Here is a 15,599-nt window from a genome sequence, read left to right as displayed (position 1 = left end):
ATATTACCCGTGTATATCTATTTGTATTTACTATTGTATTTAAAGCACAATAAATTAAAAAGAAATATTAAGTAGCTTATTGAATAAAATGTGACATTTTGTAGAAACACAAAATGATTTATTTGTAAAATGTACTTGGATTACGCTATCTTTATTTACAAGCCACAAAAATCATTTATTTGCAGTTGTCCATGCTCACTGTCTATGCTAATGCTATAGGATAGCATTTTGTTTGAGCTTTGCTGGTTGATAAATCATTCAGATGGATTAAAATTTCAATTTCTAGACCCTGTGATAGTTATTTTAGCGAGCTGTCTATTGGTAATGAAACAAAGTATTTTGATTTCTGTCATCTATTGTTCATTTTGTAATATATTTTCAGCGCCTATTTTTATTTTCATTGCAGATATTTTATGTCTAATTCTTTAAATTCATGTTAAACACTTCTTTGAGACATTGTTCACAGCTAAAGAATGTTAAATAAAAAATTTGGTGGAGAAAATTTATTTTTGTGCCAATATATGTGCCAATTTTGACCGGGATCACTAAAGTAAGAGGGAGAATGTGAACATGACTGGAGGGTTAAACAGTAATGTCTTTGCAGTGTTATTTTAAGTTTGGTATGTTTAATTTCTGTACCTCAATATGATTTGGCTACCCTGAAAACCGTAAAGCACTGTTTATTTCTTTCTTATATTTGCATATTACATTACATGCATAATTTGTTCCCCTACAAAAGGTTCCCCTAGTTTGCATGGTTCGGGATCTGTAGAGCTGCGCATAGACGGATTTGCTCTTCAGTGTTTGAACCCTCAGTAGTGATTATTAAACCACACTGAACTGAGCTAAACTGAAAATTATATATTGTAAATAAATGAAGTTTATTTATAAACTAATTTCGAGAGGATCACGTGCTTATGATTGCTAGTGGCTTGATCCGTATTATCCAATTTTCAATGCACCAATCAGACAACTCCTGCACCACTACAAATACCCTGGGTTACATACCCCCACTATCTTCGTTTTGAAGAATCCCCCCTTCCACCCCTACTCCTCCTCCTTCGTAGATGGTTGGCCAATGCTTAGCACTGTTGCCTTACAGCATGAACATCTCTGGTTCCAGGCTTTACCAAACCAACAGACGTTTCTGTGTGGAGTTTGCACTTTCTCCCAGTGCTCACGTGGGTTTCCCCCGGGTTCCCTGGTTTCCTCCCACCATCCAAAAACATGCAACTTAAGTTAAACTGACTAATCCAAATCGGCACCCTAGACATGCTCCTAGTAAGTAGTTATCTCTCAAGAGCAATCACTATCTGTTCATTAGCTACTACAGCAGGGGAGTTCTCGAGATCTACCTGAGCTCAAACTCCCCTGTCACTTTGCAAAGGGAGGGAGCCCCGAGCTCGAGGATCTTATGAGCTCAGGGCTCTCTCCCGGGACAGCATGCCAAACAAGCTTCTAATTAGTCATCAGCTAAGTGTGAACTCTTGAAATTTGAGGCAGAAAAGTGTATGATATTTGGAGTTGTCATAGAATAACCATATACATATGTTTTATTCTCTTTTTTTTTCCATCTATATTAAGCTGCTTTGACACAATCTATAATGCCAAAGCAAATGCCATCTGATGAATATAGGTGTTAATATGGAAAAACTTTCATTACCTGATTTGAGCCATATTCTTCCTTGTTGCAACTCAAAAATAAGAATCTTATCAAACCTAACCAGACAGAAAAAGTCCTTGACTCACCCAAATGAATGCAAACAAGAATTCAAACAAATAGTCTCCCTCATCACGAACCCATATATACAGATGAATCGAAAACAGACAAAGGAGTAACTGCAGCAGTACTGTTTAAAGATGATGTTTTTGCTACTCTGATTCCGGGAGAAGGCTCAATTTACACAGCAGAAGCTTGTGCATTAAATATGGCTTTAGAACAAATGGAAAGGACACAGTACTGTAACTTTTTAATCTGCACAGATTACAAATCCTGTCTTCAAGCACTTGAAGCTTCAGTGTGATCACCCCATAATGTCCATGATTGTAAAGAAAATGACAACGCTAGAAATTAAAATGTTCAAAATTATCTTCTGTTGGATTCCAGGCCATATGGGACTACATGGAAATGAACTGACAGATGAAGCAGCAAAACAGGCTATCTCCTTGAAAGTGACAGAATGTTTAATTCCTCCTGAGCACTTGAAACCCACAATCAGGGGGCTTCGCTAGACCCAATTTACTGGGGCACGTGCCCCAGTAAAAATCTCCAGTGCCCCAGTAAATGCATTGAGATATGATTTACTTCATATGCAAGTGTATTTATTAAGGGTGGTAATTCCGAAATAAAGACGTTATTCTCTATGTGCAACCGAACCAACGCTGGTGAAAGCAGTGTGTTTAATAAAAACGCAAACTGATGCATCGCCGCGTGTGTGCAGAGAAATTGCGCCTCTCCGCGTGTGCGCCTCTCACGCGCTGCTCTTCTGCCGGAGCGAGTCTCGGTAGTTAACATGCGAGCCAATAAAGCAGGCTACTTAATTGTCACGCGTCGCTCATGCGTTGTAAACTCGGCATAACAGTCTTTTTTGTTTAGCTAGTCGACAAAACTAAAGTTTAAACAATATAATGGTAATCTTACTAATCACGCCTCCTGATTTTTTTTGTATGAAGCAAAAAGGAGGGATGAGGAGTCAGGAAGGTAGAGCTTTATGTCTAGCAATGCCCCTGCCCACAATTAATTGGTATGTAAACGAAACATGGCAAAGAGAATGGGACAACTGCATAAATATGTGCAAATTAACTCGTGAGTAAAGACACTTAAAGTATAATTTTGAGACCAGGGGTCCGTTCTTCGTACCTTGCGTAAATGATCTAAGATGATTTGGCAGATCCTGGATCTTTTGATCTTGATAACTGATCTCTGGCTAATTTGGTTCTTCATACAAGTTCGCAAATCAGATTAAAATGTCTGGATGAACTGATCTGAGAATGCTGCGTGTGTTGTGAAGGAAAGATCTATCAATCCTCGAAATCATGATCAGTAATGCAACGATTGGCTGACGGCGTAATGACATCATCTAATTAATATTCAATTATCCATGTGAGCAAAATTACATAAAATTAGCAATAAACGGTTTGTTAAATATGACACACAATAACTTTTCCCATTTGTTGTGGGCTGCATGCTTTACACTTTCGTGTGTCAAGAGTATTCATCGTGTATTTCAATGCATATCAATGTATTTAGTTCTACATTTAGAGAAGATTTTCTTTATTATAGTAGCCTAGGCCTACTCAAGTTTTTTTTTTAAACAACGTAAGGAATAACTGCATGAATTAATTTTGCATAAGCAAAGCATTTTGATAGCGGTAAGGGTGTCTGCAACTTTTTTGAAGCATCAAATCACTGGTATATTAGCGGTCAACACCTGCATGACTGCAGAAGTTATTATCCTTTATTATTATAATTTTTTTTAAGTCGAATATTGTGCATGTACGCGTTTATATTTATTTATTTTTATATATATTTTATATATGCAAAATACGATGGGACCATCGCAACTGGCCCACCTTTACAGGTACTCTGCCCTGCACCAACTGTGGCCAGTTGCATAATTCCCCCTCCTTTCTTCCTTTAGCACCAGTTAGGGGGTTAAGGATGTACTCTATATAAGGTTGGTGGTTACAGCCGGTCATCAGATGGGCACCCCCCTTCCTTGGTGTTTCACCGATTTAAGCCCATGACACCTCGGGAGGGCTCGACAGCAGATCCAGCGTCCTGGATCTACTCCTGCTGACCACCACCCAACTCTATGTTATGGTTTGTCGTTCAACTGGTTGGCTTTTCCACTGAACCTCCCTTTGTAGCCAAATCCAGCGAGATGTTACTTCTGCCTCTTTAGTAACCTTTCCTACAAGGCGTTTCCTGGCCATTCCTTCAATTCCCAGCCATCCGAGGGCTCTCCAGAGTGACTGCCCCGCAAACCCCCTACAACCCACCTCTACTGGTAAATTCCAGGCTCTCCATCCATTCTCTTGGCTCTCAAGTATCAGACTTTGATATTTCTTGAGCTTACGTTCATGGGCCTCCTCCATTCTTTCCTCCCAGGGTATTGTAAGTTCTACAAGCACCACCTGTTTGGTGCCTCTAGACCATAGGACAATATCTGGTCTGAGGCTAGTCTGTGCTATTTCCTCTGGGTATTTAAGCTGCTTTTTAAGGTCTGCTCGCATTTCCCAATCCTTTGCTGAGGCCAGAACACCTCCTCTCCTTCGTCCTGCTGCAATGCTCTCTCCCGACCTAATAAACTTAATAAAGCACTGCCCATCAGAATGCTGTTTCACCTTCTTCCTTGCCTGCTCCAATCCATCCGCCAACTGAGAGAGGATTTTGTCATGCCTCCACCGGAATTTCCCGTCTGCCAAACTTGACTGGCATGCTGATAGGACATGCTCAAGATTTGCCTGCTTTCCACATAGTGAGCAGCTTGGTCTCTCTACCATCCCCCAGATATGAAGGTTTGATGGAGTCGGAAGAACATCATAGACTGAACACAGCAGGAACTTTATGCGTTGTCCTTCCATGCTCCAAATATCTTGCCATGTCAGGGCCCCTTTCTCTTACGCTCTCCCATCTTGTCCAGCTGCCCTGCTTTTTCATGCCCACAGCTTTAACTTGCCGAGTTTCCTCCTCTGCTTTGCGGACCTCTCTTTGTATTAGCCAGCGGCGTTCCTTTGGGTCCGCTTTGTTCCAGCTCGCACTAGTGAAGCAGCCCAATCCAAGCCTTCCCTGCGCTACTGTCCCCACAATATCTGCATGCTGCAGTCGTTCCTCGGCATCCCTTACTGCTTTATTAGCTGACCATTTGCGGCCTGCCCCAACCACAAGGTCTGCCTGGCGGACTTTTTCATCCTGACTGTCTCGCAACATTATGGCCTGCCGAGTTTTCGTTACTTTATACTCTTCCAGGACTGATGTCAGTGGTAGCTGTAGCTTGCTGCCTGTGCTGTATAAACCAATGGAGCAGAAGCTTCTTGGCACACCCAACCACCGTCGTAGATAGGTGTTCATCTTCCTCTCCAGTCCTTCCACTGTAGAGACAGGCACCTCATAAACAAGCAGCGGCCAGAGCAGTCTAGGAAGTACTCCATGCTGGTAACCCCAGGCCTTATATTTTCCAGGTAGGCCACTCTTCTCTAAAGATGTCATCCAGGTATCTACTTGGACACTCATTTGCCTCACGCTTTCCTTATCATTAAGGTCTGCCCTATACCACTTCCCCAAACTCTTAACTGGTTTCTCTCTGACTGTTGGGATGGTGGTACCTTTTATTCTGAACCGAAACCGGTCCTGAATGCATCCCCTCCTCAATACCAGGCTCCTGGACTTCTCAGGTTTAAACTCCATCCGTGCCCAATCAGTGAGTTCCACTAGATCCTCTAGAATCCATCTCCCTTCAGGTACTGATTTTGCCATGATGGTGAGGTCGTCCATAAATGCTCTTATAGGTACCTGCTGTTTGCCATTTGCCAAGATTGCCCCACGCCGCAATTTCTCTGCTGACTTAACAAGAAGATTAATTGCTGCTGAAAACAAGATCACTGAAATTGTGCATCCAGTGACAATGCCCACCTCTAGTCTCTGCCACTCTGTGGTAAAATCCCTACAGGTGAATCGAATGTGGAATTTGCCATAATAACACTGCAAGAGCTTCCGGAATCGTTCTGGGACATGGTAGGTCTCCAGCGTCAAGTCCACCAGCTTATGAGGTATCGTTCCATATGCGTTTGTTAAATCCAGCCACAAAACTGCCAGATCACCCCTGTTCTTTTTAGCGTCTTCAATAATCTTGGTGATTACGCTGGTGTGCTCAAGGCAGCCTGAAACGCCTGGAACTCCTCCCTTTTGGACCGATGTATCCATGTATCCGTTGTCCATCATGAAAGATGTCAATCTCTTTGCTAGAATCCCAAGAAAAATCTTGCCTTCAACATTAAGAAGTGAGATCGTTCGAAATTGCTTGATTCCTAAGGAATTTCCTCCCTTAGGAATGAAACATCCCTCAGCCACTAGCCAACTATCTGCTAGAAAGTCCTTCTTCCATGCCACTCTCAGTAGCTTCCACAGTCGTCTCCTCAGCCTTTCGCAACATTTATACACCTTGTATGGAATGCCATTCGGCCCTGGAGCTGATTTTGCTCTAGCCTTCCTTAGAAATGTATTTACCTCCTGCCAGCTTGGTTCCTCAGATCTAAAGAGGATACTTGGTGCTGTTGGTTTTAGAAGTTTCTCCATCTCCCCCAAACCTTTCTCCCTTCTAGGATCACTATGTGCCTGCCGGAGATGATCTTCCACCTCCTCCTTTGTTGCTTCCAGCTGCCCTGATCTTACATCACCCAGAATATTTGACAAGTATCTGAAAGGGTTCTTGATAAACTCTGTCTGTGCTTTCATTCGTTTCCGCCTGTCCCTGCGATGACACTCAGCTCTGCGCAAAGTCTTAATGCGCTCCCTCAAGTTATCACGAATCTCTGAGAGCGCTGGTTTCTCATTTGCTGGAGCTTCACGAAATACCTTCCTCAGCCTTCGCAGGTCTCCTCTAAGGATTGCTATTTCCTTCATACGTCTATTTTCTTTTAGTTGGATGCCTGCTTTCACCTTCAACTCTTTCTTCCCAAAGCGATCAGCTCCCATGCTCCACATAATGGCAGCCATTGCCCTGAGCTTCTTTCCTACATCTCCTGCCAGGGCTGCTTCCAGCACATCATCCACATCTTGATCAAATTTCTCCCACTGCTTAATTGCCACTGCAGCCGGCCAGTTCACCTGCTCCTTTCGGACCACTCCTACACATGTGTCTTGTTGAGGTAGAATACTGTCCTTTGTGCCCTCTACTACCTGGTGCCTTGTGTCCTCTGACACACCAATGCCTCTGTTCCTGTTCCCATCCTCATAATGTGCCTGGAGATTCTGGGGACTGTGGTTTGCCTCCTGCCCCTGCCTCTCCTCCGTCTCACCAGGTTTCCCTGTGCGTTGCACATTATGATCAGGTTGCAAGCACTTCATCTTTGACTGATGTATCTTCAGACCCCTCTCATTTTTGCATATTCTCCCACATCTGCAGACCCGGGATAAATCGTTTGGCTGTTCCCTAGTCAATTGTCCATCATAAGTGGTCATAACACTGGTCTGTCCTGTGGGTCGATCATTCTCCCCTGCTCTCGCTCGACCCTGGGGGTATCTTATCATATACCTTTCCATAGCGGTAAACAATGGGTTCCTCTTCATATAAAATATAAAAATATATATATTAATAAAACTTATGCAATCTGCACTCCGAAATAAAGTACAAAGACTGCCACCTGGTGGTTAAGAGAAATCATATATTCATATATATATATATATATATATATATATATATATATATATATATATATATATATATATATATATATATATATATATATATATATATGAATATATATGAATATATATATATATATATGAATATATGAATTTCTCTTTAAACCACCAGGTGGCAGTCTTTGTACTTTATTTCGGAGTGCAGATTGCATAAGTTTTATTAATATATATTTTTAACTTTATATGTATTTAACTTTTATATAAATAAAAACATATATTTACTATTTTCCCAAGTGTATATAACTACTGTAAGAAAATAACAGCATTTGGTACATATTTTCAGTATTAACTTTGCTTGAACTGACCCAATCTAATCCTGTTTATATGAAATGAACCTGCTCCCTAGCAAGTTTGAGCTAGCAGAGCTGTTGCTATGACAACCAGTCTCAGATGATTTTTGAATAACTAAACGATCCTGGATCATGTCAAATCGTCAATATCCAAATCCAGCTAACTGAGTAATCCATGTACGAAGAACTGACCCCAGGTATGATCAAACTGTCTATACAAGATGTCAAATTGGACATTCTATGTTGACTCATTTGTATTTACTCAATAACGAAGCACCAGATAAATGTAATTACTGCCAGGCTGCTCTTACTATCAAACATTTTATTGGAATGCGGAAGTTTGAATACAATTAGACAATTTTTATAAGGAGAGTACTTTGGACATTTTTAAAAAGGTACCACCAGGAAAAATCTTAAAAATTAACTGAAAAATCATATTTAACTTTGAATATATTTGTGAATTTTATTTATTTATATTTTATATATTTGTCTAAGTAACTTTTTATTGTAATACGAATTAGTTTTTATCATGTAATAATTTCCTGTATATTGACTTTGCCTTGAAATAGCCTTGAAAAGTTGCTGATGTGGCCATAAATAAATAATAAAAATAAAAATATAAGCACTTTAGAAATTCATATGCATATTCATTTTATTTTCTGTCTGTGTATAAATGCAAGTACCTTCAGATATGTGTTTGATTTGACAGAATAATCCATACACACATGTACCTGTAGAAACTGGGATCAGCCAGTGAAGTGCTCCCAGAAGAAGTTTTTAGTGCTCAGCTCCTGATTCTCTGATTGGCAGGTTGTTCCCGCACCGAGGGACAGTAAATGTGAAGCATTATGAAAGTCACCTTGTACCCGGCTGTGATGCTGATGTCCTGTGATCAAAGTTGTCAGATCCCATCCTGCCATTGAGATGAATGCTAACGGCTAGCTCTCTGCAGGTATGTGAGGAAACCAACAGTACAAACATCAGTTAGGATTACAGCTGACAAGTCCTGTGGTGTCTGTGTGTGTGTTTTAGTTATGTGTTTTGTTTTGTGAGCGCGTTTGCTGGTTTTGGTGGTTTACAAGGGCAGTTTTTGTAAAAATTACACAATCTAGTTATGGTTATTAAGGGTTGTTCAGGGCTATTCAATTAGTTTGTCATGGGGGTCAGTTCATGAAGAGCATCCCAAATGAGGAGCCGGAGAGATATGACTTGCATTGTAAGTGATGACACAACAGCAATATAAGAGCCCATATGCAGTATTTTTGTTGTATTTTGACACCCACATTGGCTTTTTCTACATTAAAACGTTAATACTGTATGTTGTATTTCGAAACTACATAACATCAATGCATTGTGCAATGTGGCTTTTTTTACAAACATATTCAAACGTTGTATTTCAAAGCACAACAAAAGCAGAGCAGTGTTTAAGTAGGCTGTTTCTACATTCAGACACATTCATATGTTATGTTTTAAACTGCGTAACAATTAGGGATGCAACGATTATAGATTTTAGTTGTACGATTGTATAGTCTGAAGAATAATCAGGGTTATCAACATTATTACGCATTTATTAAATTCATAACACTACTAGTATAAATAAATCACAAGAAAACTGCTTGTATTTTAAAGTGTTGTTTATTGCTGCTCAGTAACCAAATACAACACAAAATATTAAAGAGCCCATATTATGGGTTTTTGAAAATGCTCTTCCATATAGTGTGTAACACAGCTCTAAGTGAAGTGAAATGTCCAGCTAAAGCTTAAATCTGTAAGTGTACAGTGTTTAAAACTATTGATTCATCTATAAAAGAGGCGACTCATAGTGCTTCAAACGAGTCGTCTTGATAACGAGTCATTATGTGTTTCGTGATGACGCGGCTACGAAACACAAGTAGTTGCACGCGCAAACCCGGGAGATTTGAAACCTGCGGCCCCGCCCACTAACAGAAAAAAAGCAACACACACACGCACAGAGACACACACAGACACCGGTCGAATGAAGTCACGCTGTGCAGATGGATATTATTGACAGTCTAATCAAAGATGAAACCTCAGCAATATAGCCCAGCCTTGAGCAGTTCGAGTGCTTCTGGAAACTACATGCTTACAAAGAAGACTTCATCGGTTTGTTAAAGGAAGGATCAGTAAAGACTGTCAGAACATGGATCAGTGCATCATGAATCAGTTTCTTCCCCCTATTCACAAGTGTAAGTACGTGCGATTATATCGTCAGCTGTTTCTACACACATGCAACGGTCAAGTTTCAAAATAGTTCAGCTCAGGTTCGAGGTGAGGTGTCTAAATTGCACCCAGCAAGCTGAACTGGCACTCTAGGCGTGTGTCATGTTCTCTGGGGTGGAGGGTAATATGTGTGTGTGTAGCACCGGAGCAAGCTGAACTGCCGCTCTTATTCGCGGATATAACTTAGGACGCGGGTGGTGAGGGAGGTGTCGCCGACGCCGCTATGGACGCGCCGGCCCTGTGTGTGTGTGTGTGTGTGTGTGTGTGTGTGAAGAGCAGGTAGACTGTGATGGGCTAGGAGATCTCCTCGCCAGTTCTTGGACTTTTTGCTTAATAAAATAGTTAGTCGTCAGTATTTTCTAGTCCATCGTCTGTGTTTACATTCACCCACTGGCAGCCAAAATCCACTATGAAGCGTGTGTGGACTGTGACTACTTTTATATTGTTGATTAGCAGCTGGCCATTTCACTCTGTCTCGCGCTGAAGCCTATCAGTGTCGTCGACCAATCGCAGCAGGCTGTCATCGGTCCAATCAGCGCCAATTAGCTTCGCTCTGAGAAGGGGTTTGGGTACAAATGAATCACTGAACGATTCATATGGGAGTCGCTGGGAAAATTAGGTAAAAATAAATGCAGATTATAAGACCATCAAAGTGTTTTTTGACCTTGCATGCATATTAGACTGTTGTTGAAGACCCTTATAAACCTAAATATGACCCTATTTCATGTATAATATGGGCTCTTTAATAAAACATAAACAATTGTCCATTTCTTTCTTTGGACTTGAAAAAGTAAATGAAAAAGTTTGTGATTTAAACATGAATGATCATTTTACAATCAATAAATAAATAAAAATAATAATAAATGAAAACTAGAATTTGATTTGTCTAATGCTAATTTAGGCTATATATTAGGTAAGTATTTAAATGAACTTGTTATTATTTGCGTTCATACATACATAATACTTTGTAATAATTCGTCTAACGTTTCTTTTGTTTACATTGCACTGAAAGCCTCACAGCTCTCACCACTACAGCGTGAGAATTTCTACTGTGTGGACCTGGAGGGCGTGAGTGCGTCCGTCCGCTTTACGAGCCGTGCGCGCACCGCTCCCATGCACACGTCTCTTTAGTAAATAATAAATTTGCGTATGGAAAAGACGCAATATGTGCTATAGTTAATCCAGTGTGTGTGCGTATTAGCCTCTGTATAAGCTCGGAAGTTTAAACTCGCACACAGTTGGCATAACATTGTTTAGTTGCAGCAGTTTTGTTCCGTGCAACAGAAATGCGCATTGAGAAGCCTTAACGATTAATTAAGCGTGACGAATTAAAGTGTGGTTAATAATGAAATCGGCTAATCACTGCATTCCTATTAATGATATCAGTGCATTGCACAAAAGGCCTTTTCTACAAACATATCCAAATGTTTTCGGCTGCTTGCCTCACTCGCTCAATGTCAGGTGACTCACTTTCAACCTTCAACGCACGTCACTTCATAACTAAAGCGGCCGTTTTTTGACTGAACTGAATTTGTTTTTGATGTCTTTGGTCACACTATTTGGAGAGCCGGAACAAATTGCCTCTGGGCCGGCTACCAATTGAATAGTCCTGGGGTAGTTAGGTAGTTATTGTATGACCTAGTTTTCTCTATTACGGGGGTTTTACAAACACATGTCTAATGTCGTTGTAATTCAAAATCATACTTGACCTATTGTTCAAATTGAATACCCTTTCGTTATGTTCGGGACAGTTTTTGCCCCATTGACTTCCATTATAATCACATTTGTTTGATTGCAAAGCCGTGACAGCATATACAGTAGTCATGCATTCTTGATTTGTTGGTGGTTTTCCCTCTTGGGAAGAGGTAAAATGTGTCATTTCTACTGTTGGTCATCAGTTGGCACCATTAACTCTTTAGATAGGCCTGTGCAAAACAGTTTCTGGCTTTTATTTGGAGTTCTATAGAGTTAAACATCAGATGATAGTTGTGCATGCATAAATACACTTCCTATGTTTACTATGTTCAGACTCCAAGCATTGGATTCTCTGAAGACCGTCCTATGATTGTCAGTGTAATAGAATAGTGGACTATTTAAAGAAGTGAGATTTTAATATTGTGTTTTTGTCGGATACCGAGCCATATGGGGCTGTCTGGAAATGAACTGGCAGATAAAGCTGCTAAAGAAGCCCTGCAGCTACAAATGACAGAATGTCAAATACCACCAACAGATGTTAAACCCATTTTGAGTTTATATTTCCAAAAAAGTGGCAAATGGGATGAATGTGCTAATAACAAACTGTATGAAGGGAACACATTAATAAATGAAACCAATAACTGTTAGATTTATTTTGAGGAAAGAAATGACTGGACTGTATTTACAGGATTTTGAACCGGTCATACTGGACTTACTCGTGTTTATTTATTGGAAGGGGAAGATGTGACTTGTTTGTGATTTTTTTTGTAATGGTATTTGACCATGAAGCATATTTTACTAGAAAGTCCTGCTTTAAATCATATTAGAGAATGCTCTTAAAATACCCATAAATACATTAATGGATATTTACAATAAGGTTTCTCATAGAAACATATTAGAATTATATTTAAAAATCAAGTTGAAAGATTGTATGAACATTTCTGTGCATTGGTATTTTCTTTATTTGTTAAATATATTGTATACTTGTATGTTTTTTTGTGAAATGGTTGTGTACAATCAAGTAAAAATTGCATCAAAGCACACACGACAGTCTCAAATGAGTGCTAACCTTAAATTATTATTATAAGCAAATATGAAGCCGACAACACCAAAGCTGTAAAATTATCAAAGTGTATTGCTAAAAGGCTGTGTGTAGCTGACATTAACTGAATGTAATGTAGGCTACTTAACTGAAATGACATTTGTGCAGTGCCTAATTTGTGAATTGCAAGGTCCCGGAACAGATAGGGGTAACCGATCCGACATGTTACCCGAGGATGGAGAGGTGTCGTGAAAAAAAGTGAAAGTGAACAGCGGACAGGGGAAGAGGGGGATCGGTAAAATGAGGTGCTGGATCTGATTTCAGAGGTGCAGGATCTGGCGTGCTCTGGCACAAATTAAACCCTGCATATGCGTTTTAAATATTGTGAATGTTGTTGCCATTGAGTATGTCATAATATGGCCATGATGCTGACATAGATATATATATACACAACAGTTCTGTCTGGTTCTTGAATCTGATTGGCTGATAGCTGTGGGATATTCTGCAAATAACAGCACTTGTACCACCTCTTCACCCTTCAATTAAACAATCATTGCTGCTGTTGGACAACATAATGTACTTTTGAGGCTTTAACAGTAGCCAAAAGAGCTTAATGTGCTGCAATTTAACAAAACGCATGCAATTACAAAACACGTGTGTGTATAATATATGTGTGTATATATATATATATATATATATATATATATATATATATATATATATATATATATATATATATATATATATATATATATATATATATATATATATATATATACATATATATATATATATATATATATACACACATATATATATATATATACACACATATATATATATGTATATATATATATATATATATATATATATATATATATATATATATATATATATATATATATATATATATATATGTGTATATATATATATATGTGTATATATATATATATATATATATATATATATATATATATATATATATATATATATATATATATATATATATATATATATATATATGTATATATATATATATGCATAAAGGGCTTTACATTTACATGGCGGGTTAGACAGACAATCCCACAAGCCACTTTGGCTGGTTGAAAATAATTTTTAAATTGTAGTTTTTTTAATTGTAGCAGGGTTCGACAATATAAGGATGACCCAACATCCATGCAAATGTGATCTTCGAATCGAGAAGCAACACGACTGACAAAAATAATTGTGATCATGCGAGCAGAAGAAAGCAAGTGAATACCAAATGAGAGGATGACGATCACTCGCGCTAATGCTGTTCACTCCAGACGCGAAACGCGCGGATAAAATCGCACTATTTGCATGTAAATAGACGCTTTAACAGTTGAGTTTACTCGCTTCATTCGTGCGTCAAAATCCGCTTCATTCACATGTCAAAATCTGCTTCAGAACAGACACGGATTCACGACATGGGCAGAGATTCTGTCCTCCCGGTGACTGTAGCTTGGTTGCTAAATGGCTAACATGGATTTTATAGAAAGAATAACTGCGTTTATATGCTTTTATAAAGGCTAAAAAAACAGCATTGATTCATTTGGAGTCCACTAGATCCTTTCAGAGGTGCATACAGCTCTGTGAGCTCATAAACTCCTCCAGAAACTTCATCTGGATGATGGAAGCATTTAGCGGTGCTTCTGACTGAGCCGATGGTTAAATTATCTTTTTTTTTTACAATATTGCTTTAATGGGAGATTAACTCTCCATTTATGTGTAGTTAACTGGTGATCTGAGAGACCTTTAGCCAGGACAGATTACTGTGCATAGTTTTAGATACATGACAATAATTATTTTTTAAAAGTCAATTGTTTTTCTGTGTTTTTTAAAACCTGTTTTGTTAAATAAAAAGTATTAGTATACAGCTATATTTAGCTTGTTTTGACACCTTTGAAATTTGTGGCTAAGAAATAATTATTGTTTGGTGTGGTAAATTTGGTAAATCCCTAATTTTGAGCTCTGAAAAGTCATGTGAAATAAAAACTAGTTGCAATATAACACTATGAAACCATGACCCATTTGCTTATGCTCATTGAGTGGTCTGGTAGTACCTAGAATAGCAAAGTCGAGTAAAGGAGGTCGAGCCTTCTCATTTATGGCTCCTAAACTCTGGAATAGCCTTTCCGATAATGTCCGAGGCTCAGACACACTCTCGCAGTTTATAACTAGATTAAAGACCTATTTGTTCAGTAAAGCATACACTCAGTGCATCACTTAGCGGTATGATACATGAATGTGCTCCACACAGGTTTCTGCATCTTGTTTATGTACACTATGAACAGCAGCTACGCTAATTGTACTCTTTATTCTCTATTTCCACCTGGGGATACTCTTCCCGAGGCCCTCAGACTATGCAGCGCCACTGATTTGATTCAAGACCAGCAACGAGATGATCCCAAGGTTTCCATATCCTGGACCAGGCCATATCCTGAGCAGCTACTGTGGTGGTCATGGAGGAGTGAAGAGCATGATTCCTGTGACCTCCGCCGCTGAGACTGCAGCTCTGCACAAGACGTTTGGCCAGCGGAGAAATGGAAATGATCATACTCAACTGAGCCTGGTTTCTCTCTAGGTTTTTTTTTTCTTCACTTTCGCCAATTGGTGAAGTTTTCTCGCCATTGTCGCCACTTGTTTGCATGGTTCGGGATCTGTAGAGCTGCTCATCGATTAGTTTCTCTTCAGTTTTTGGACTCTCAGTAGTGACTTAAACCACACTGAACTGAGCTAAACTGAACTGAACTTAAACTCTGAAAATTGAACTGACGCTGTTTCTATTTACTATGATCTTCTTACTATATGTGAAGCTGCTGTAGCAGCTTCCAATTGCCGCTATTGTTGGTAGAGTGAGCAAGTTTTTAACGCGTAAAGTCCG

The 15,599-nt window shown here is 39.3% G+C and overlaps 1 protein-coding gene across 1 annotated transcript; it reads right to left on the bottom strand.

Moving 5' to 3' along the window:
* Positions 1-3,626: 3,626 nt before the first annotated feature.
* On the bottom strand, positions 3,627-7,270 carry LOC130228396 (uncharacterized). The gene is given in 2 exon segments (XM_056456824.1): positions 3,627-4,614; positions 4,616-7,270. Coding segments are annotated over 2 exon segments (3,450 nt in total). The 5' UTR covers positions 7,265-7,270; the 3' UTR covers positions 3,627-3,813.
* Positions 7,271-15,599: the final 8,329 nt, after the last annotated feature.

This window comes from Danio aesculapii, chromosome 5 (genome assembly GCF_903798145.1).
Source record: "Danio aesculapii chromosome 5, fDanAes4.1, whole genome shotgun sequence".
Classification (NCBI taxonomy): domain Eukaryota; kingdom Metazoa; phylum Chordata; class Actinopteri; order Cypriniformes; family Danionidae; genus Danio; species Danio aesculapii.
Note: the sequence above shows the minus strand (reverse complement) of the source record. Positions and strands in the feature narration are given on the sequence as shown.